General features: G+C 54.4%; 1 protein-coding gene across 2 annotated transcripts in view; it reads left to right on the top strand.

Annotated features, from left to right (window-relative positions):
* Positions 1–21,493, top strand: part of LOC121553784 (heat shock 70 kDa protein 14) — a 44,048-nt gene that overhangs the window by 6,916 nt on the left and 15,639 nt on the right. For both annotated transcript variants that reach the window (XM_041867180.2, XM_041867190.2), the window contains exons 3-6: positions 12,634–12,716; positions 14,151–14,199; positions 14,696–14,798; positions 17,912–18,107. In XM_041867180.2, coding sequence (XP_041723114.1) covers positions 12,634–12,716; positions 14,151–14,199; positions 14,696–14,798; positions 17,912–18,107 — 431 coding nt within the window. The remainder of the gene's footprint in view (positions 1–12,633; positions 12,717–14,150; positions 14,200–14,695; positions 14,799–17,911; positions 18,108–21,493) is intronic.

The following is a 21,493-nucleotide window of genomic DNA, read 5'->3' on the forward strand; positions in this document are numbered from 1 at the left end:
TAGGGTGGTGGCGGCGTACAGGGCATTATTAGGGTGGTGGCGGCGTACAGGGCATTATTAGGGTGGTGGCGGCGTACAGGGCATTATTAGGGTGGTGGCGTACAGGGCATTATTAGGGTGGTGGCGTACAGGGCATTATTAGGGTGGTGGTGGCGTACAGGGCATTATTAGGGTGGTGGCGTACAGGGCATTATTAGGGTGGTGGCGTACAGGGCATTATTAGGGTGGCGGTGTACAGGGCATTATTAGGGTGGTGGTGGCGTACAGGGCATTATTAGGGTGGTGGCGTACAGGGCATTATTAGGGTGGTGGCGTACAGGGCATTATTAGGGTGGCGGCGTACAGGCATTATTAGGGTGGCGGCGTACAGGGCATTATTAGGGTGGCGGCGTACAGGGCATTATTAGGGTGGCAAGGCGCACAGGGCATTATTAGGGCGCGGCGTACAGGGCATTATTAGGGCGGCGGCGTACAGGGCATTATTAGGGCGGCGGCGTACAGGGCATTATTAGGGTGGCGGCGGCGTACAGGGCATTATTAGGGTGGCGGCGGCGTACAGGGCATTATTAGGGTGGCGGCGGCGTACAGGGCATTATTAGGGTGGTGGCATACAGGGCATTATTAGGGCGGTGGCGTACAGGGCATTATTAGGGCGGTGGCGTACAGGGCATTATTAGGGCGGTGGCGTACAGGGCATTATTAGGGCGGTGGCGTACAGGGCATTATTAGGGCGGTGGCGTACAGGGCATTATTAGGGTGCGGGCGTACAGGGCATTATTAGGGTGGTGGCGTACAGGGCATTATTAGGGTGGTGGCGTACAGGGCATTATTAGGGTGGTGGCGTACAGGGCATTATTAGGGTGGTGGCGTACAGGGCATTATTAGGGTGGTGGCGTACAGGGCATTATTAGGGTGGTGGCGTACAGGGCATTATTAGGGTGGCGGCGTACAGGGCATTATTAGGGTGGCGGCGTACAGGGCATTATTAGGGTGGCGGCGTACAGGGCATTATTAGGGTGGCGGCGTACAGGGAATTATTAGGGTGGCGGCGTACAGGGCATTATTAGGGTGGCGGCGTACAGGGCATTATTAGGGTGGCAGCGGCGTACAGGGCATTATTAGGGTGGTGGCGTACAGGGCATTATTAGGGTGCTGGCGTACAGGGCATTATTAGGGTGGTGGCGGCGTACAGGGCATTATTAGGGTGGTGGCGTACAGGGCATTATTAGGGTGGTGGCGGCGTACAGGGCATTATTAGGGTGGTGGCGCACAGGGCATTATTAGGGGCGCGTACAGGGCATTATTAGGGTGGTGGCGTACAGGGCATTATTAGGGGCGGCGTACAGGGCATTATTAGGGGGCGGCGTACAGGCATTATTAGGGGGGCGCGTACAGGGCACTTATTAGGGGGCGGCGTACAGGGCATTATTAGGGGGTGGCGTACAGGGCATTATTAGGGTGGGTGGCGCAGGGCATTATTAGGTGGTGGCGTACAGGGCATTATTAGGGTGGTGGCGTACAGGGCATTATTAGGGTGGTGGCGTACAGGGCATTATTAGGCTGGCGGCGTACAGGGCATTATTAGGGTGGTGGCGTACAGGGCATTATTAGGGTGGCGGCGTACAGGGCATTATTAGGGTGGTGGTGGCGTACAGGGCATTATTAGGGTGGTGGCGTACAGGGCATTATTAGGGTGGTGGCGTACAGGGCATTATTAGGGTGGCGGCGTACAGGGCATTATTAGGGTGGTGGCGTACAGGGCATTATTAGGGTGGCGGCGTACAGGGCATTATTAGGGTGGTGGTGGCGTACAGGGCATTATTAGGGTGGCGGCGTACAGGGCATTATTAGGGTGGTGGCGTACAGGGCATTATTAGGGCGGTGGCATACAGGGCATTATTAGGGCGGTGGCGTACAGGGCATTATTAGGGCGGTGGCGTACAGGGCATTATTAGGGCGTTGGCATACAGGGCATTATTAGGGCGGTGGCGTACAGGGCATTATTAGGGTGGCGGCGTACAGGGCATTAGGGTGGTGGCGTACAGGGCATTATTAGGGTGGTGGCGTACAGGGCATTATTAGGGTGGTGGCGTACAGGGCATTATTAGGGTGGTGGCGTACAGGGCATTATTAGGGTGGTGGCGTACAGGGCATTATTAGGGTGGCGGCGTACAGGGCATTATTAGGGTGGCGGCGTACAGGGCATTATTAGGGTGGCGGCGTACAGGGCATTATTAGGGTGGCGGCGTACAGGGCATTATTAGGGTGGCGGCGTACAGGGCATTATTAGGGTGGCGGCGTACAGGGCATTATTAGGGTGGCGCGTACAGGGCATTATTAGGGTGGCGGCGCGTACAGGGCATTATTAGGGTGGCGGCGCGTACAGGGCATTATTAGGGTGGCGGCGGCGTACAGGGCATTATTAGGGTGGCGGCGTACAGGGCATTATTAGGGTGGTGGCGTACAGGGCATTATTAGGGTGGTGGCGGCGTACAGGGCATTATTAGGGTGGTGGCGGCGTACAGGGCATTATTAGGGTGGTGGCGGCGTACAGGGCATTATTAGGGTGGTGGCGTGCAGGGCATTATTAGGGTGGTGGCGTACAGGGCATTATTAGGGTGGCGGCGTACAGGGCATTATTAGGGTGGTGGCGTACGGGCATTATGTGGGTGGTGGCGTACAGGGCATTATTAGGGTGCGCGGCGTACAGGGCATTATTAGGGTGGTGGTGGCGTACAGGGCATTATTAGGGTGGTGGCGTACAGGGCATTATTAGGGTGGTGGCGTACAGGGCATTATTAGGGTGGCGGCGTACAGGGAATTATTAGGGTGGTGGCGTACAGGGCATTATTAGGGTGGTGGCGTACAGGGCATTATTAGGGTGGCGCGTACAGGGCATTATTAGGGTGGTGGCGTACAGGGCATTATTAGGTGGTGGCGTACAGGGCATTATTAGGGTGGTGGCGTACAGGGCATTATTAGGGTGGTGGCGGCGTACAGGGCATTATTAGGGTGGCGGCGGCGTACAGGGCATTATTAGGGTGGTGGCGTACAGGGCATTATTAGGGTGGTGGTGGCGTACAGGGCATTATTAGGGTGGTGGTGGCGTACAGGGCATTATTAGGGTGGTGGTGGCGTACAGGGCATTATTAGGGTGGTGGTGGCGTACAGGGCATTATTAGGGTGGTGGTGGCGTACAGTTCATTATTAGGGTGGTGGCGGCGTACAGGGCATTATTAGGGTGGCGGCGTACAGGGGCATTATTAGGGTGGCGGCGTGCAGGGCATTAGGGTGGCGGCGGCGTGCAGGGCATTATTAGGGTGGCGGCGTACAGGGCATTATTAGGGTGGCGGCGTACAGGGTATTATTAGGGTGGTGGCGTACAGGGCATTATTAGGGTGGTGGCGTACAGGGCATTATTAGGGTGGTGGCGTACAGGGCATTATTAGGGTGGTGGCGTACAGGGCATTATTAGGGTGGTGGCGTACAGGGCATTATTAGGGGGGCGGCGTACAGGGCATTATTAGGGTGGTGGCGTACAGGGCATTATTAGGGTGGTGGTGGCGTACAGGGCATTATTAGGGTGGCGGCGTACAGGGCATTATTAGGGTGGTGGCGGCGTACAGGGCATTATTAGGGTGGTGGCGTACAGGGCATTATTAGGGTGGTGGCGGCGTACAGGGCATTATTAGGGTGGTGGCGGCGTACAGGGCATTATTAGGGTGGTGGCGGCGTACAGGGCATTATTAGGGTGGTGGCGGCGTACAGGGCATTATTAGGGTGGTCGGCGTACAGGGCATTATTAGGGTGGGCGTACAGGGCATTATTAGGTGGTGGCGTACAGGGCATTATTAGGGTGGTGGCGTACAGGGCATTATTAGGGTGGCGGCGTACAGGGCATTATTAGGGGGGTGGCGTGCGACAGGGTATTAGGGTGGTGGCGTACAGGGCATTATTAGGGTGGTGGCGTACAGGGCATTATTAGGGTGGTGGCGTACAGGGCATTATTAGGGTGGTGGCGTACAGGGCATTATTAGGGTGGTCGGCGTACAGGGCATTATTAGGGTGGTGGCGTACAGGGCATTATTAGGGTGGTGGCGGCGTACAGGGCATTATTAGGGTGGTGGCGTACAGGGCATTATTAGGGTGGTGGTGGCGTACAGGGCATTATTAGGGTGGTGGTGGCGTACAGGGCATTATTAGGGTGGTGGTGGCGTACAGGGCATTATTAGGGTGGTGGCGGCGTACAGGGCATTATTAGGGTGGCGGCGGCGTACAGGGCATTATTAGGGTGGCGGCGGCGTACAGGGCATTATTAGGGTGGTGGCGGCGTACAGGGCATTATTAGGGTGGCGGCGTACAGGGCAATTAGGGTGGTGGCGTACAGGGCATTATTAGGGTGGTGGCGACAGGGCATTATTAGGGTGGTGGCGTACAGGGCATTATTAGGGTAGTGGCGTACAGGGCATTATTAGGGGTGGTGGCGTACAGGGCATTATTAGGGTGGTGGCGTACAGGGCATTATTAGGGTGGTGCGTACAGGGCTTATTAGGGTGGTGGCGTACAGGGCATTATTAGGGTGGTGGTGGCGTACAGGGCATTATTAGGGTGGCGGCGTACAGGGCATTATTAGGGTGGTGGCGTATAGGGCATTATTAGGGTGGTGCGGCGTACAGGGCATTATTAGGGTGGTGGCGGCGTACAGGGCATTATTAGGGTGGTGGCGTACAGGGCATTATTAGTGGTGGTGGCGTACAGGGCTATTAGGGTTGGCCGGCGTACGGGCATTAGGGTGGGGCGTACAGGGCATTATTAGGGTGGTGGCGTACAGGGCATTATTAGGGTGGCGTACAGGGCATATTAGGGGTGGCGGCGTACAGGGCATTATTAGGGTGGTGGCGTACAGGGCATTATTAGGGTGGTGGCGTACAGGGCATTATTAGGGTGGTGGCGTACAGGGGTCATTAGTGTGGACAGGCATTATTAGGGGTGGTGGCGTACAGGGCATTATTAGGGTGGTGGTGGCGTACAGGGCATATTAGGGTGGTGGCGTACAGGGCATTATTAGGGTGGTGGCGTACAGGGCATTATTAGGGTGGTGGCGTGACAGGGCATTATTAGGGTGGCGGCGTACAGGGCATTATTAGGGTGGTGTGGCGTACAGGGCATTATTAGGGTGGCGGCGTACAGGGCATTATTAGGGTGGTGGCGTACAGGGCATTATTAGGGCGGTGGCGTACAGGGCATTATTAGGGCGGTGGCGTACAGGGCATTATTAGGGCGGTGGCGTACAGGGCATTATTAGGGCGTTGGCATACAGGGCATTATTAGGGCGGTGGCGTACAGGGCATTATTAGGGTGGCGGCGTACAGGGCATTAGGGTGGTGGCGTACAGGGCATTATTAGGGTGGTCGCGTACAGGGCATTATTAGGGTGGTGGCGTACAGGGCATTATTAGGGGTGGTGGCGTACAGGGCATTATTAGGGTGGTGGCGTACAGGGCATTATTAGGGTGGCGCGTACAGGGCATTATTAGGGTGGCGGCGTACAGGGCATTATTAGGGTGGCGGCGTACAGGGCATTATTAGGGTGGCGGCGTACAGGGCATTATTAGGGTGGCGGCGTACAGGGCATTATTAGGGTGGCGTACAGGGCATTATTAGGGGGGTGCGTACAGGGCATTATTAGGGTGGCGCGTACAGGGCATTATTAGGGTGGCGGCGTACAGGGCATTATTAGGGTGGCGGCGGCGTACAGGGCATTATTAGGTGGTGGCGGCGTACAGGGCATTATTAGGGTGGTGGCGGCGTACAGGGCATTATTAGGTGGTGGTGGGCGGCGTACAGGGCATTATTAGGGTGGTGGCGGCGTACAGGGCATTATTAGGGTGGTGGCGTGCAGGGCATTATTAGGGTGGTGGCGTGCAGGGCATTATTAGGGTGGCGGCGTACAGGGCATTATTAGGGTGGTGGCGTACAGGGCATTATTAGGGTGGCGGCGTACAGGGCATTATTAGGGTGGTGGCGTACAGGGCATTATTAGGGTGGCGGCGTACAGGGCATTATTAGGGTGGTGGTGGCGTACAGGGCATTATTAGGGTGGCGGCGTACAGGGCATTATTAGGGTGGTGGCGGCGTACAGGGCATTATTAGGGTGGCGGCGTACAGGGAATTATTAGGGTGGTGGCGTACAGGGCATTATTAGGGTGGTGGCGTACAGGGCATTATTAGGGTGGCGGCGTACCGGGCATTATTAGGGTGGTGGCGTACAGGGTATTATTAGGGTGGTGGCGTACAGGGCATTATTAGGGTGGTGGCGTACAGGGCATTATTAGGGTGGTGGCGGCGTACAGGGCATTATTAGGGTGGTGCGGCGGCGTACAGGGCATTATTAGGTGGTGGTGGCGTACAGGGCATTATTAGGGTGGTGGTGGCGTACAGGGCATTATTAGGGTGGTGGTGGCGTACAGGGCATTATTAGGGTGGTGGTGGCGTACAGGGCATTATTAGGGTGGTGGTGGCGTACAGGGCATTATTAGGGTGGTGGTGGCGTACAGTTCATTATTAGGGTGGTGGCGGCGTACAGGGCATTATTAGGGTGGCGGCGGCGTACAGGGCATTATTAGGGTGGCGGCGGCGTACAGGGCATTATTAGGGTGGCGGCGGCGTACAGGGCATTATTAGGGTGGCGGCGTACAGGGCATTATTAGGGTGGCGGCGTACAGGGCATTATTAGGGTGGTGGCGTACAGGGCATTATTAGGGTGGTGGCGTACAGGGCATTATTAGGGTGGTGGCGTACAGGGCATTATTAGGGTGGTGGCGTACAGGGCATTATTAGGGTGGTGGCGTACAGGGCATTATTAGGGTGGTGGCGTACAGGGCATTATTAGGGTGGTGGCGTACAGGGCATTATTAGGTTGGTGGTGGCGTTACAGGGCATTATTAGGGTGGTGCGGCGTACAGGGCATTATTAGGGTGGCGGCGTACAGGGCATTATTAGGGTGGCGGCGTACAGGGCATTATTAGGGTGGTGGCGAGCGTACAGGGCATTATTAGGGTGGTGGCGGCGTACAGGGCATTATTAGGGTGGTGGCGGCGTACAGGGGCATTATTAGGGTGGTGGCGGCGTACAGGGCATTATTAGGGTGGTGGCGGCGTACAGGGCATTGGGATTAGGTGGTGGCGGTACAGGGCATTATTAGGGTGGCGGCGTACAGGGCATTATTAGGGTGGTGGTGGCGTACAGGGCATTATTAGGGTGGCGGCGTACAGGGCATTATTAGGGTGGTGGCGTACAGGGCATTATTAGGGTGGTGGTGGCGTACAGGGCATTATTAGGGTGGCGGCGTACAGGGCATTATTAGGGTGGTGGCGTACAGGGCATTATTAGGGTGGTGGCGTACAGGGCATTATTAGGGTGGCGGCGTACAGGGCATTATTAGGGTGGTGGTGGCGTACAGGGCATTATTAGGGTGGCGGCGTACAGGGCATTATTAGGTGGTGGCGCACAGGGCATTATTAGGGTGGTGGTGGCGTACAGGGCATTATTAGGGTGGCGGCGTACAGGGCATTATTAGGGTGGTGGCGGCGTACAGGGCATTATTAGGGTGGCGGCGTACAGGGAATTATTAGGGTGGTGGCGTACAGGGCATTATTAGGGTGGTGGCGTACAGGGCATTATTAGGGTGGCGGCGTACAGGGCATTATTAGGGTGGTGGCGTACAGGGCATTATTAGGGTGGTGGCGTACAGGGCATTATTAGGGTGGTGGCGTACAGGGCATTATTAGGGTGGCGGCGGCGTACAGGGCATTAGGGTGGTGGGGGCGTACAGGGCATTATTAGGGTGGTGGCGCGACAGGGCATTATTAGGCGAGGATAGGGTGGCGGCGTACAGGGCATTATTAGGGTGGCGGCGTACAGGGCATTATTAGGGTGGCGGCGTACAGGGCATTATTAGGGTGGTGGCGTGCAGGGCATTATTAGGGTGGCGGCGTACAGGGCATTATTAGGGTGGTGGCGTACAGGGCATTATTAGGGTGGTGGCGTACAGGGCATTATTAGGGTGGTGGCGTACAGGGCATTATTAGGGTGGTGGCGTACAGGGCATTATTAGGGTGGCGGCGTACAGGGCATTATTAGGGTGGTGGTGGCGTACAGGGCATTATTAGGGGGGTGGTGGCGTACAGGGCATTATTAGGGGGGTGGTGGCGTACAGGGCATTATTAGGGGGTGGTGGCGTACAGGGCATTATTAGGGTGGCGGCGTACAGGGCATTATTAGGGTGGTGGCGTACAGGGCATTATTAGGGTGGTGGTGGCGTACAGGGCATTATTAGGGTGGTGGCGTACAGGGCATTATTAGGGGGGTGGTGGCGTACAGGGCATTATTAGGGTGGTGGCGTACAGGGCATTATTAGGGTGGCGGCGTACAGGGCATTATTAGGGTGGCGGCGTACAGGGCATTATTAGGGTGGTGGTGGCGTACAGGGCATTATTAGGGGGGTGGCGTACAGGGCATTATTAGGGTGGTGGTGGCGTACAGGGCATTATTAGGGTGGTGGCGTACAGGGCATTATTAGGGGGGTGGTGGCGTACAGGGCATTATTAGGGTGGCGGCGTACAGGGCATTATTAGGGTGGTGGTGGCGTACAGGGCATTATTAGGGTGGTGGCGTACAGGGCATTATTAGGGTGGTGGTGGCGTACAGGGCATTATTAGGGTGGTGGCGTACAGGGCATTATTAGGGTGGCGGCGGCGTACAGGGCATTATTAGGGTGGGCGGCGGCGTACAGGGCATTATTAGGGTGGCGGCGTACAGGGCATTATTAGGGGTGGCGGCGTACAGGGCATTATTAGGGTGGCGGCGTACAGGGCATTATTAGGGTGGTGGTGGCGTACAGGGCATTATTAGGGTGGTGGCGTACAGGGCATTATTAGGGCGGTGGCGTACAGGGCATTATTAGGGTGGCGGCGTACAGGGCATTATTAGGGTGGTGGCGTACAGGGCATTATTAGGGTGGCGGCGTACAGGGCATTATTAGGGTGGTGGCGTACAGGGCATTATTAGGGTGGCGGCGTACAGGGCATTATTAGGGCGGTGGCGTACAGGGCATTATTAGGGTGGCGGTGGCGTACAGGGCATTATTAGGGTGGCGGTGGCGTACAGGGCATTATTAGGGTGGCGGCGTGACAGGGCATTATTAGGGCGGTGGCGTACAGGGCATTATTGGGTGCGGCGTACAGGGCATTATTAGGGTGGCGGCGTACAGGGCATTATTAGGGTGGTGGCGTACAGGGCATTATTAGGGTGGCGGCGTACAGGGCATTATTAGGGTGGTGGCGTACAGGGCATTATTAGGGTGGTGGCGTACAGGGCATTATTAGGGTGGTGGCGGCGTACAGGGCATTATTAGGGTGGCGGCGTACAGGGAATTATTAGGGTGGTGGCGTACAGGGCATTATTAGGGTGGTGGCGTACAGGGCATTATTAGGGTGGCGGCGTACAGGGCATTATTAGGGTGGTGGCGTACAGGGCATTATTAGGGTGGTGACGTACAGGGCATTATTAGGGTGGTGGCGTACAGGGCATTATTAGGGTGGCGGCGGCGTACAGGGCATTATTAGGGTGGTGGCGGCGTACAGGGCATTATTAGGGTGGTGGCGGCGTACAGGGCATTATTAGGGTGGCGGCGTGCAGGGCATTATTAGGGTGGCGGCGTACAGGGCATTATTAGGGTGGCGGCGTACAGGGCATTATTAGGGTGGCGGCGTACAGGGCATTATTAGGGTGGTGGCGTACAGGGCATTATTAGGGTGGCGGCGTACAGGGCATTATTAGGGTGGTGGCGTACAGGGCATTATTAGGGTGGTGGCGTACAGGGCATTATTAGGGTGGTGGCGTACAGGGCATTATTAGGGTGGTGGCGTACAGGGCATTATTAGGGTGGCGGCGTACAGGGCATTATTAGGGTGGTGGTGGCGTACAGGGCATTATTAGGGTGGTGGCGTACAGGGCATTATTAGGGGGGTGGTGGCGTACAGGGCATTATTAGGGGGGTGGTGGCGTAGAGGCATTATTAGGGTGGCGGCGTACAGGGCATTATTAGGGTGGCGGCGTACAGGGCATTATTAGGGGTGGTGGTGGCGTACAGGGCATTATTAGGGTGGTGGCGTACAGGGCATTATTAGGGGGGTGGTGGCGTACAGGGCATTATTAGGGTGGTGGCGTACAGGGCATTATTAGGGTGGCGGCGGACAGGGCATTATTAGGGTGGTGGTGGCGTACAGGGCATTATTAGGGGGGTGGCGTACAGGGCATTATTAGGGTGGTGGTGGCGTACAGGGCATTATTAGGGTGGTGGCGTACAGGGCATTATTAGGGGGGTGGTGGCGTACAGGGCATTATTAGGGCGGTGGCGTACAGGGCATTATTAGGGTGGCGGCGTACAGGGCATTATTAGGGTGGTGGTGGCGTACAGGGCATTATTAGGGTGGTGGCGTACAGGGCATTATTAGGGGGGTGGTGGCGTACAGGGCATTATTAGGGCGGTGGCGTACAGGGCATTATTAGGGCGGTGGCGTACAGGGCATTATTAGGGTGGCGGCGTACAGGGCATTATTAGGGTGGTGGCGTACAGGGCATTATTAGGGTGGCGGCGTACAGGGCATTATTAGGGTGGTGGCGTACAGGGCATTATTAGGGTGGCGGCGTACAGGGCATTATTAGGGTGGCGGCGTACAGGGCATTATTAGGGTGGTGGTGGCGTACAGGGCATTATTAGGGTGGTGGTGGCGTACAGGGCATTATTAGGGTGGCGGCGTACAGGGCATTATTAGGGTGGCGGCGGCGTACAGGGCATTATTAGGGTGGCGGCGTACAGGGCATTATTAGGGTGGCGGCGTACAGGGCATTATTAGGGTGGCGGCGTACAGGGCATTATTAGGGTGGTGGTGGCGTACAGGGCATTATTAGGGTGGTGGCGTACAGGGCATTATTAGGCGGTGGCGTACAGGGCATTATTAGGGTGGCGGCGTACAGGGCATTATTAGGGTGGCGTACAGGGCATTATTAGGGTGGCGGGCGTACAGGGCATTATTAGGGTGGTGGCGTACAGGGCATTATTAGGGTGGCGTACAGGGCATTATTAGGGCGGTGGCGTACAGGGCATTATTAGGGTGGCGGTGGCGTACAGGGCATTATTAGGGTGGCGGTGGCGTACAGGGCATTATTAGGGTGGCGGCGTACAGGGCATTATTAGGGCGGTGGCGTACAGGGCATTATTAGGGTGGCGGCGTACAGGGCATTATTAGGGTGGTGGTGGCGTACAGGGCATTATTAGGGTGGTGGCGTACAGGGCATTATTAGGGCGGTGGCGTACAGGGCATTATTAGGGTGGCGGCGTACAGGGCATTATTAGGGTGGCGGCGTACAGGGCATTATTAGGGTGGTGGTGGCGTACAGGGCATTATTAGGGTGGTGGCGTACAGGGCATTATTAGGGCGGTGGCGTACAGGGCATTATTAGGGTGGCGGCGTACAGGGCATTATTAGGGTGGCGGCGTACAGGGCATTATTAGGGTGGCGGCGTACAGGGCATTATTAGGGTGGCGGTGGCGTACAGGGCATTATTAGGGTGGCGGTGGCGTACAGGGCATTATTAGGGTGGCGGCGTACAGGGCATTATTAGGGCGGTGGCGTACAGGGCATTATTAGGGCGGTGGCGTACAGGGCATTATTAGGGTGGCGGCGTACAGGGCATTATTAGGGTGGCGGCGTACAGGGCATTATTAGGGCGGTGGCGTACAGGGCATTATTAGGGTGGCGGCGTACAGGGCATTATTAGGGTGGTGGCGTACAGGGCATTATTAGGGTGGTGGCGTACAGGGCATTATTAGGGTGGCGGCGTACAGGGCATTATTAGGGTGGCGGCGTACAGGGCATTATTAGGGTGGCGGCGTACAGGGCATTATTAGGGCGGTGGCGTACAGGGCATTATTAGGGTGGCGGCGTACAGGGCATTATTAGGGTGGTGGCGGCGTACAGGGCATTATTAGGGTGGTGGCGGCGTACAGGGCATTATTAGGGTGGTGGCGGCGTACAGGGCATTATTAGGGTGGTGGCGTACAGGGCATTATTAGGGTGGCGGCGGCGTACAGGGCATTATTAGGGGGGTGGTGGCGTACAGGGCATTATTAGGGTGGTGGTGGCGTACAGGGCATTATTAGGGTGGTGGTGGCGTACAGGGCATTATTAGGGTGGTGGTGGCGTACAGGGCATTATTAGGGTGGCGGCGTACAGGGCATTATTAGGGTGGCGGCGTACAGGGCATTATTAGGGTGGCGGCGGCGTACAGGGCATTATTAGGGGGGTGGTGGCGTACAGGGCATTATTAGGGTGGCGGCGTACAGGGCATTATTAGGGCGGTGGCGTACAGGGGATGTAGGATCATATCTCTTATCATGATCACCTGTCCTCCCTCTGTCATCTCCCTCTGTCCTCCCTCCATCCCTCTGTCATCTCCCTCTGTCCTCCCTCCATCCCTCTGTCATCTCACTCTGTAACCCCCCCTCCACCTCCCTGTTCGCTCCCTCTGTCCTCATCTCCGTCTCTCTGTCTCTGTCTCTGCCCTGCAGATAGTAGGGATTGCAGCTAAGCAGGGTCGAGTCCGTAATGCAGCCAACACTGTGGTTAAAGTCAAACAGGTGCTGGGGAGGAGGTGAGTGTCTGTGTTCTTAGTTGGTAACGTTCTAGGGAGAGGGAACTCAACTCACATTGTTGGGTTAGTTGGTAACGTTCTAGGGAGAGTGAACTCAACTCACATTGTTGGGTTAGTTGGTAACGTTCTAGGGAGAGGGAACTCAACTCACATTGTTGGGTTAGTTGGTAACGTTCTAGGGAGAGGGAACTCAACTCACATTGTTGGGTTAGTTGGTAACGTTCTAGGAGAGGGAACTCAACTCACATTGTTGGGTTAGTTGGTAACGTTCTAGGGAGAGGGAACTCAACTCACATTGTTGGGTTAGTTGGTAATGTTCTAGGGAGAGGGAACTCAACTCACATTGTTGGGTTAGTTGGTAACGTTCTAGGGAGAGTGAACTCAACTCACATTGTTGGGTTAGTTGGTAACGTTCTAGGGAGAGTGAACTCAACTCGCATTGTTGGGTTAGTTGGTAACGTTCTAGGGAGAGTGAACTCAACTCACATTGTTGGGTTAGTTGGTAACGTTCTAGGGAGAGGAACTCAACTCACATTGTTGGGTTAGTTGGTAACGTTCTAGGGAGAGTGAACTCAACTCACATTGTTGGGTTAGTTGGTAACGTTCTAGGGAGAGGGAACTCAACTCACATTGTTGGGTTAGTTGGTAACGTTCTAGGGAGAGGAACTCAACTCACATTGTTGGGTTAGTTGGTAACGTTCTAGGGAGAGGGAACTCAACTCACATTGTTGGGTTAGTTGGTAACGTTCTAGGGAGAGGGAACTCAACTCACATTGTTGGGTTAGTTGGTAATGTTCTAGGGAGAGGGAACTCAACTCACATTGTTGGGTTAGTTGGTAACGTTCTAGGGAGAGTGAACTCAACTCACATTGTTGGGTTAGTTGGTAACGTTCTAGGGAGAGTGAACTCAACTCGCATTGTTGGGTTAGTTGGTAACGTTCTAGGGAGAGTGAACTCAACTCACATTGTTGGGTTAGTTGGTAACGTTCTAGGGAGAGGGAACTCAACTCACATTGTTGGGTTAGTTGGTAACGTTCTAGGGAGAGTGAACTCAACTCGCATTGTTGGGTTAGTTGGTAACGTTCTAGGGAGAGTGAACTCAACTCACATTGTTGGGTTAGTTGGTAATGTTCTAGGGAGAGTGAACTCAACTCACATTGTTGGGTTAGTTGGTAACGTTCTAGGGAGAGTGAACTCAACTCGCATTGTTGGGTTAGTTGGTGATGTTCTAGGGAGAGTGAACTCAACTCACATTGTTGGGTTAGTTGGTGATGTTCTAGGGAGAGTGAACTCAACTCACATTGTTGGGTTAGTTGGTGATGTTCTAGGGAGAGTGAACTCAACTCACATTGTTGGGTTAGTTGGTGATGTTCTAGGGAGAGTGAACTCAACTCACATTGTTGCTTCTCTCCTTTTTCCTCTTCCTGTTGGCAGCTTTGAGGATCCTGAGGTTCAGACACACAGAGCTGAGAGTAAATGTCCTGTGAGTACAACCATCTACACCCTATTAGCCTCCCTCAGTGATGTACCTGGTAGAATGTTATCAGACTACACAGGATGTACTGGTAGACATGTCTCTATTCCAACTACCTAACACTAAGTATCAGGGAGGTAGACATGTCTCTATTCCAGACTACCTAAACTAATAAGGATCTGTAGACATGTCTCTATTCCAGACTACCTAACACTAAGTTATCAGTGATGTACCTGGTAGACAGTCTCTATCCAGACTAAAAAAAAGTACGGAGACAGTCTCTATTCCAGACTACCTAACACTAAGTTATCAGGGGTGACCTGGAAATTCTCTATTCCAGACTACTAACACTAAGTTATCAGTGATGTACCTGTAACACCAGACTACCTAACACAAGTTATAGTGATGTACCTGGTAGACATGTCTCTATTCCAGACTACCTAACACTAAGTTATCAGTGATATTGTGTAATAGAGAAGATGATGATGATGATGATGTGTGTCAGTTGGTCAACAAGGGAGAGAAGCCAGTGTATGAGATGACCGGAGAGATGACCAGACAGGTGGCTCCTCAAGATGTCGCCAAACTCATCCTACACAAGATGAAAGGTTAGAACATATACACCAGCCCAATCTCTGTCCCGCCCCCTCCCATCTCTGTCCCGCCCCCTCCCATCTCTGTCCCGCCCTCCCATCTCTGTCCCGCCCCCTCCCATTTCTGTCCCGCCCCCTCCCATCTCTATCCCGCCCCCTCCCATCTCTGTCCCGCCCCCCTCCCATCTCTATCCCGCCCCCTCCCATCTCTGTCCCGCCCCCTCCCATCTCTGTCCCGCCCCCTCCCATCTCTGTCCCGCCCCCTCCCATCTCTGTCTCGCCCCATCCCATCTCTGTCCCGCCCCCTCCCATCTCTGTCCCGCCCCTCCCATCTCTGTCTCGCCCCATCCCATCTCTGTCCCGCCTCCTCCCATCTCTGTCCCGCCTCCTCCCATCTCTGTCCCGCCCCCTCCCATCTCTGTCCCGCCCCCTCCCATCTCTGTCCCGCCCCCTCCCATCTCTGTCCCGCCCCCTCCCATCTCTGTCTCGCCCCCTCCCATCTCTGTCTCGCCCCATCCCATCTCTGTCCCGCCTCCTCCCATCTCTGTCCCGCCCCCTCCCATCTCTGTCCCGCCCCTCCCATCTCTGTCTCGCCCCCTCCCATCTCTGTCTCGCCCCATCCCATCTCTGTCCCGCCTCCTCCCATCTCTATCCCGCCTCCTCCCATCTCTGTCCCCAGCCCAATCCCATCTCTGTCCCGCCCCCTCCCATCTCTATCCCGCCTCCTCCCATCTCTGTCCCCAGCCCAATCCCAAATCCACCCCTATGCCCTATGCACTTGTGGAGAACTGAGATGATTGAATGGGTCTAAGCAATATGGTGAAACTTCCACCTAGTTTATCAGAGGGAAAGTTACAACTATTCTCCAACTGCTTCCACCTAGACTCTCCTCCTCCGTCCCCCCCTGCATCCCCTCTACTCCATCTCCTCCTCCGTTCCCCCCCCTGCATCCCCTCTACTCCATCTCCCTCCTCCGTCCCCCCTGCATCCCCTCTACTCCATCTCCTCCTCCGTTCCCCCTGCATCCCCTCTACTCCATCTCCTCCTCCGTTCCCCCCCTGCATCCCCTCTACTCCATCTCCTCCTCCGTTCCCCCTGCATCCCCTCTACTCCATCTCCTCCTCCGTTCCCCCTGCATCCCCTCTACTCCATCTCCTCCTCCGTTCCCCCTCTACTCCATCTCCTCCTCCGTTCCCCCTGCATCCCCTCTACTCCATCTCCTCCTCCGTTCCCCCCTGCATCCCCTCTACTCCATCTCCTCCTCCGTTCCCCCCTGCATCCCCTCTACTCCATCTCCTCCTCCGTTCCCCCTGCATCCCCTCTACTCCATCTCCTCCCTCCGTTCCCCCTGCATCCCCTCTACTCCCATCTCCTCCCCCGTTCCCCCCTGCATCCCCTCTACTCCATCTCCTCCTCCGTTCCCCCCCTGCATCCCCCCTCTACTCCATCTCCTCCTCCGTTCCCCCCTGCATCCCCTCTACTCCATCTCCTCCTCCGTTCCCCCTGCATCCCCTCTACTCCATCTCCTCCTCCGTTCCCCCTGCATCCCCTCTACTCCATCTCCTCCTCCGTTCCCCCCTGCATCCCCTCTACTCCATCTCCTCCTCCGTTCCCCCCTGCATCCCCTCTACTCCATCTCCCCCCCTGCATCCCCTCTACTCCATCTCCTCCTCCGTTCCCCCTGCATCCCCTCTACTCCATCTCCTCCTCCGTCCCCCTGCATCCCCTCTACTCCATCTCCTCCTCCGTTTCCCCCCTGCATCCCCTCTACTCCATCTCCTCCTCCGTCCCCCTGCATCCCCTCTACTCCATCTCCTCCTCCGTTCCCCCTGCATCCCCTCTACTCCATCTCCTCCTCCGTTCCCCCTGCATCCCCTCTACTCCATCTCCTCCTCCGTTCCCCCTGCATCCCCTCTACTCCATCTCCTCCTCCGTCCCCCCTGCATCCCCTCTACTCCATCTCCTCCTCCGTTCCCCCTGCATCCCCTCTACTCCATCTCCTCCCTCCGTCCCCCCCTGCATCCCCTCTACTCCATCTCCTCCTCCGTTCCCCCCTGCATCCCCTCTACTCCATCTCCTCCTCCGTTCCCCCTCTACTCCATCTCCTCCTCCGTTCCCCCTCTACTCCATCTCCTCCTCCGTTCCTCCCTCCATCCCCTCTACTCCATCTCCTCCTCCGTTCCCCCCTGCATCCCCTCTACTCCATCTCCTCCTCTGTTCCCCCCTGCATCCCCTCTACTCCATCTCCTCCTCCGTTCCCCCTCTACTCCATCTCTCCTCCGTTCCCCCTCTACTCCATCTCCTCCTCCGTTCCTCCCTCCATCCCCTCTACTCCATCTCCTCCTCCGTTCCCCCTGCATCCCCTCTACTCCATCTCCTCCTCTGTTCCCCCCTGCATCCCCTCTACTCCATCTCCTCCTCCGTTCCCCCTCTACTCCATCTCCTCCTCCGTTCCCCCTGCATCCCCTCTACTCCATCTCCTCCTCCGTTCCCCCTGTATCCCCTCTACTCCATCTCCTCCTCCGTTTCCCCCTGCATCCCCTCTACTCCATCTCCTCCTCCGTTCCCCCTCTACTCCATCTCCTCCTCCGTTCCCCCTGCATCCCCTCTACTCCATCTCCTCCTCCGTTTCCCCCCTGTATCCCCTCTACTCCATCTCCTCCTCCGTTCCCCCTGCATCCCCTCTACTCCATCTCCTCCTCCGTTCCCCCTCTACTCCATCTCCTCCTCCGTTCCCCCCTGCATCCCCTCTACTCCATCTCCTCCTCTGTTCCCCCCTGCATCCCCTCTACTCCATCTCCTCCTCCGTTCCCCTGCATCCCCTCTACTCCATCTCCTCCTCCGTTCCCCCCTGCATCCCCTCTACTCCATCTCCTCCTCCGTTCCCCCCTGCATCCCCTCTACTCCATCTCCTCCTCCGTCCCCCCTGCATCCCCTCTACTCCATCTCCTCCTCCGTTCCCCCCTGCATCCCCTCTACTCCATCTCCTCCTCCGTTCCCCCTCTACTCCATCTCCTCCTCCGTTCCCAACTGCTTCCACCTGTGAAAGCTGTCAGATGTCCAGGGGGAGGGTGTAGTACTAGAGGTCCACCTGGGATTGGACCTCCCATCTATTGTTGTTTCCATAGAGACGGCTCAGTCGGCCTTGGGTGCTGATGTCACGGAGGCTGTCATCACTGTCCCCTTCGAGTTCGCACATGCTCAGAAGGTGGCGTTGAGGGAGGCTGCGGAGGCGGCAGGGTTCCGGGTGTTGAGGCTGATCCACGAGCCAGCAGCTGCTTTACTGGCATACGGCATCGGACAGGACTGTCCATCTGGGAAGAGGTACCCACTACTCCTTCTGGTGTATAAACTGGTCATGTCCTGGTGTATAAACTGGTCATGTCCTGGTGTATAAACTGGTCATGTCCTGGTGTATAAACTGGTCATGTCCTGGTGTATAAACTGGTCATGTCCTGGTGTATAAACTGGTCATGTCCTGGTGTATAAACTGGTCATGTCCTGGTGTATAAACTGGTCATGTCCTGGTGTATAAACTGGTCATGTCCTGGTGTATAAACTGGTCATGTCCTGGTGTATAAACTGGTCATGCCCTGGTGTATAAACTGGTCCTGCCCTGGTGTATAAACTGGTCCTGCCCTGGTGTATAAACTGGTCCTGTCCTGGTGTATAAACTGGTCCTGTCCTGGTGTATAACTGGTCATGTCCTGGTGTATAAACTGGTCATGTCCTGGTGTATAAACGGGTCATGTCCTGGTGTATAAACGGGTCATGTCCTGGTGTATAAACGGGTCATGTCCTGGTGTATAAACTGGTCATGCCCTGGTGTATAAACTGGTCATGTCCTGGTGTATAAACGGGTCATGTCCTGGTGTATAAACTGGTCATGTCCTGGTGTATAAACTGGTCATTGTGTGTGTAGCCATGTCCTGGTGTATAAACTGGTCATGCCCTGGTGTATAAACTGGTCATGCCCTGGTGTATAAACTGGTCATTGTGTGTGTAGCCATGTCCTGGTGTATAAACTGGTCATGCCCTGGTGTATAAACTGGTCATGCCCTGGTGTATAAACTGGTCATGCCCTGGTGTATAAACTGGTCATGCCCTGGTGTATAAACTGGTCATGCCCTGGTGTTTAAACTGGTCATGCCCTGGTGTATAAACTGGTCATGTCCTGGTGTATAAACTGGTCATGTCCTGGTGTATAAACTGGTCATGCCCTGGTGTATAAACTGGTAATGTCCTGGTGTATAAACTGGTCATGTCCTGGTGTATAAACTGGTCATGTCCTGGTGTATAAACTGGTCATGTCCTGGTGTATAAACTGGTCATGTCCTGGTGTATAAACTGGTCATGTCCTGGTGTATAAACTGGTCATGTCCTGGTGTATAAACTGGTCATGTCCTGGTGTATAAACTGGTCATGTCCTGGTGTATAAACTGGTCATGTCCTGGTGTATAAACTGGTCATGCCCTGGTGTATAAACTGGTCATGCCCTGGTGTATAAACTGGTCATGTCCTGGTGTATAAACTGGTCATGTCCTGGTGTATAAACTGGTCATGTCCTGGTGTATAAACTGGTCATGTCCTGGTGTATAAACTGGTCATGTCCTGGTGTATAAACTGGTCATGTCCTGGTGTATAAACTGGTCATGCCCTGGTGTATAAACTGGTCCTGCCCTGGTGTATAAACTGGTCCTGCCCTGGTGTATAAACTGGTCCTGCCCTGGTGTATAAACTGGTCCTGTCCTGGTGTATAAACTGGTCATGTCCTGGTGTATAAACTGGTCATGTCCTGGTGTATAAACTGGTCCTGTCCTGGTGTATAAACTGGTCATGTCCTGGTGTATAAACTGGTCATGTCCTGGTGTATAACTGGTCATTGTGTGTGTAGCCATGTCCTGGTGTATAAACTGGTCATGTCCTGGTGTATAAACTGGTCATGTCCTGGTGTATAAACTGGTCATGTCCTGGTGTATAAACTGGTCATGTCCTGGTGTATAAACTGGTCATGTCCTGGTGTATAAACTGGTCATGCCCTGGTGTATAAACTGGTCATGTCCTGGTGTATAAACTGGTCATTGTGTGTGTAGCCATGTCCTGGTGTATAAACTGGTCATGTCCTGGTGTATAACCGGGTCCTGTCCTGGTGTATAAACTGGTCATGCCCTGGTGTATAACCGGGTCCTGTCCTGGTGTATAAACTGGTCATGTCCTGGTGTATAAACTGGTCATGCCCAGGTGTATAAACTGGTCATGTCCTGGTGTATAAACTGGTCATGCCCTGGTGTATAAACTGGTCATGCCCTGGTGTATAAACTGGTCATTGTGTGTGTAGCCATGTCCTGGTGTATAAACTGGTCATGCCCTGGTGTATAAACTGGTCATGTCCTGGTGTATAAACTGGTCATGCCCAGGTGTATAAACTGGTCATGTCCTGGTGTATAAACTGGTCATGCCCTGGTGTATAAACTGGTCATGCCCTGGTGTATAACTGGTCATGTCCTGGTGTATAAACTGGTCATGTCCTGGTGTATAAACTGGTCATGTCCTGGTGTATAAACTGGTCATGTCCTGGTGTATAAACTGGTCATGTCCTGGTGTATAAACTGGTCATGTCCTGGTGTATAAACTGGTCATGTCCTGGTGTATAAACGGGTCATGTCCTGGTGTATAAACTGGTCATGTCCTGGTGTATAAACTGGTCATGTCCTGGTGTATAAACTGGTCATGTCCTGGTGTATAAACTGGTCATGTCCTGGTGTATAAACTGGTCATGCCCTGGTGTATAAACTGGTCATGCCCTGGTGTATAAACTGGTCATTGTGTGTGTAGCCATGTCCTGGTGTATAAACTGGTCATGTCCTGGTGTATATACTGGTCCTGTCCTGGTGTATAAACTGGTCATGTCCTGGTGTATAAACTGGTCATGTCCTGGTGTATAAACTGGTCATGCCCTGGTGTATAAACTGGTCATGCCCTGGTGTATAAACTGGTCATGCCCTGGTGTATAAACTGGTCATTGTGTGTGTAGCCATGTCCTGGTGTATAAACTGGTCATGTCCTGGTGTATAAACTGGTCCTGTCCTGGTGTATAAACTGGTCATGTCCTGGTGTATAACTGGTCATGTCCTGGTGTATAACTGGTCATGTCCTGGTGTATAAACTGGTCATGTCCTGGTGTATAAACTGGTCATGTCCTGGTGTATAAACTGGTCATGTCCTGGTGTATAAACTGGTCATGTCCTGGTGTATAAACTGGTCATGTCCTGGTGTATAAACTGGTCATGTCCTGGTGTATAAACTGGTCATGTCCTGGTGTATAACTGGTCATGTCCTGGTGTATAACTGGTCATGTCCTGGTGTATAAACTGGTCATGTCCTGGTGTATAAACTGGTCATGTCCTGGTGTATAAACTGGTCATGTCCTGGTGTATAAACTGGTCATGTCCTGGTGTATAAACTGGTCATGTCCTGGTGTATAAACTGGTCATGTCCTGGTGTATAAACTGGTCATGCCCTGGTGTATAAACTGGTCATGTCCTGGTGTATAAACTGGTCATGTCCTGGTGTATAAACTGGTCATGTCCTGGTGTATAAACTGGTCATGCCCTGGTGTATAAACTGGTCATGTCCTGGTGTATAAACTGGTCATGTCCTGGTGTATAAACTGGTCATTGTGTGTGTAGCCATGTCCTGGTGTATAAACT

This window comes from Coregonus clupeaformis, unplaced genomic scaffold (assembly GCF_020615455.1).
Source record: "Coregonus clupeaformis isolate EN_2021a unplaced genomic scaffold, ASM2061545v1 scaf1741, whole genome shotgun sequence".
Lineage (NCBI taxonomy): Eukaryota > Metazoa > Chordata > Actinopteri > Salmoniformes > Salmonidae > Coregonus > Coregonus clupeaformis.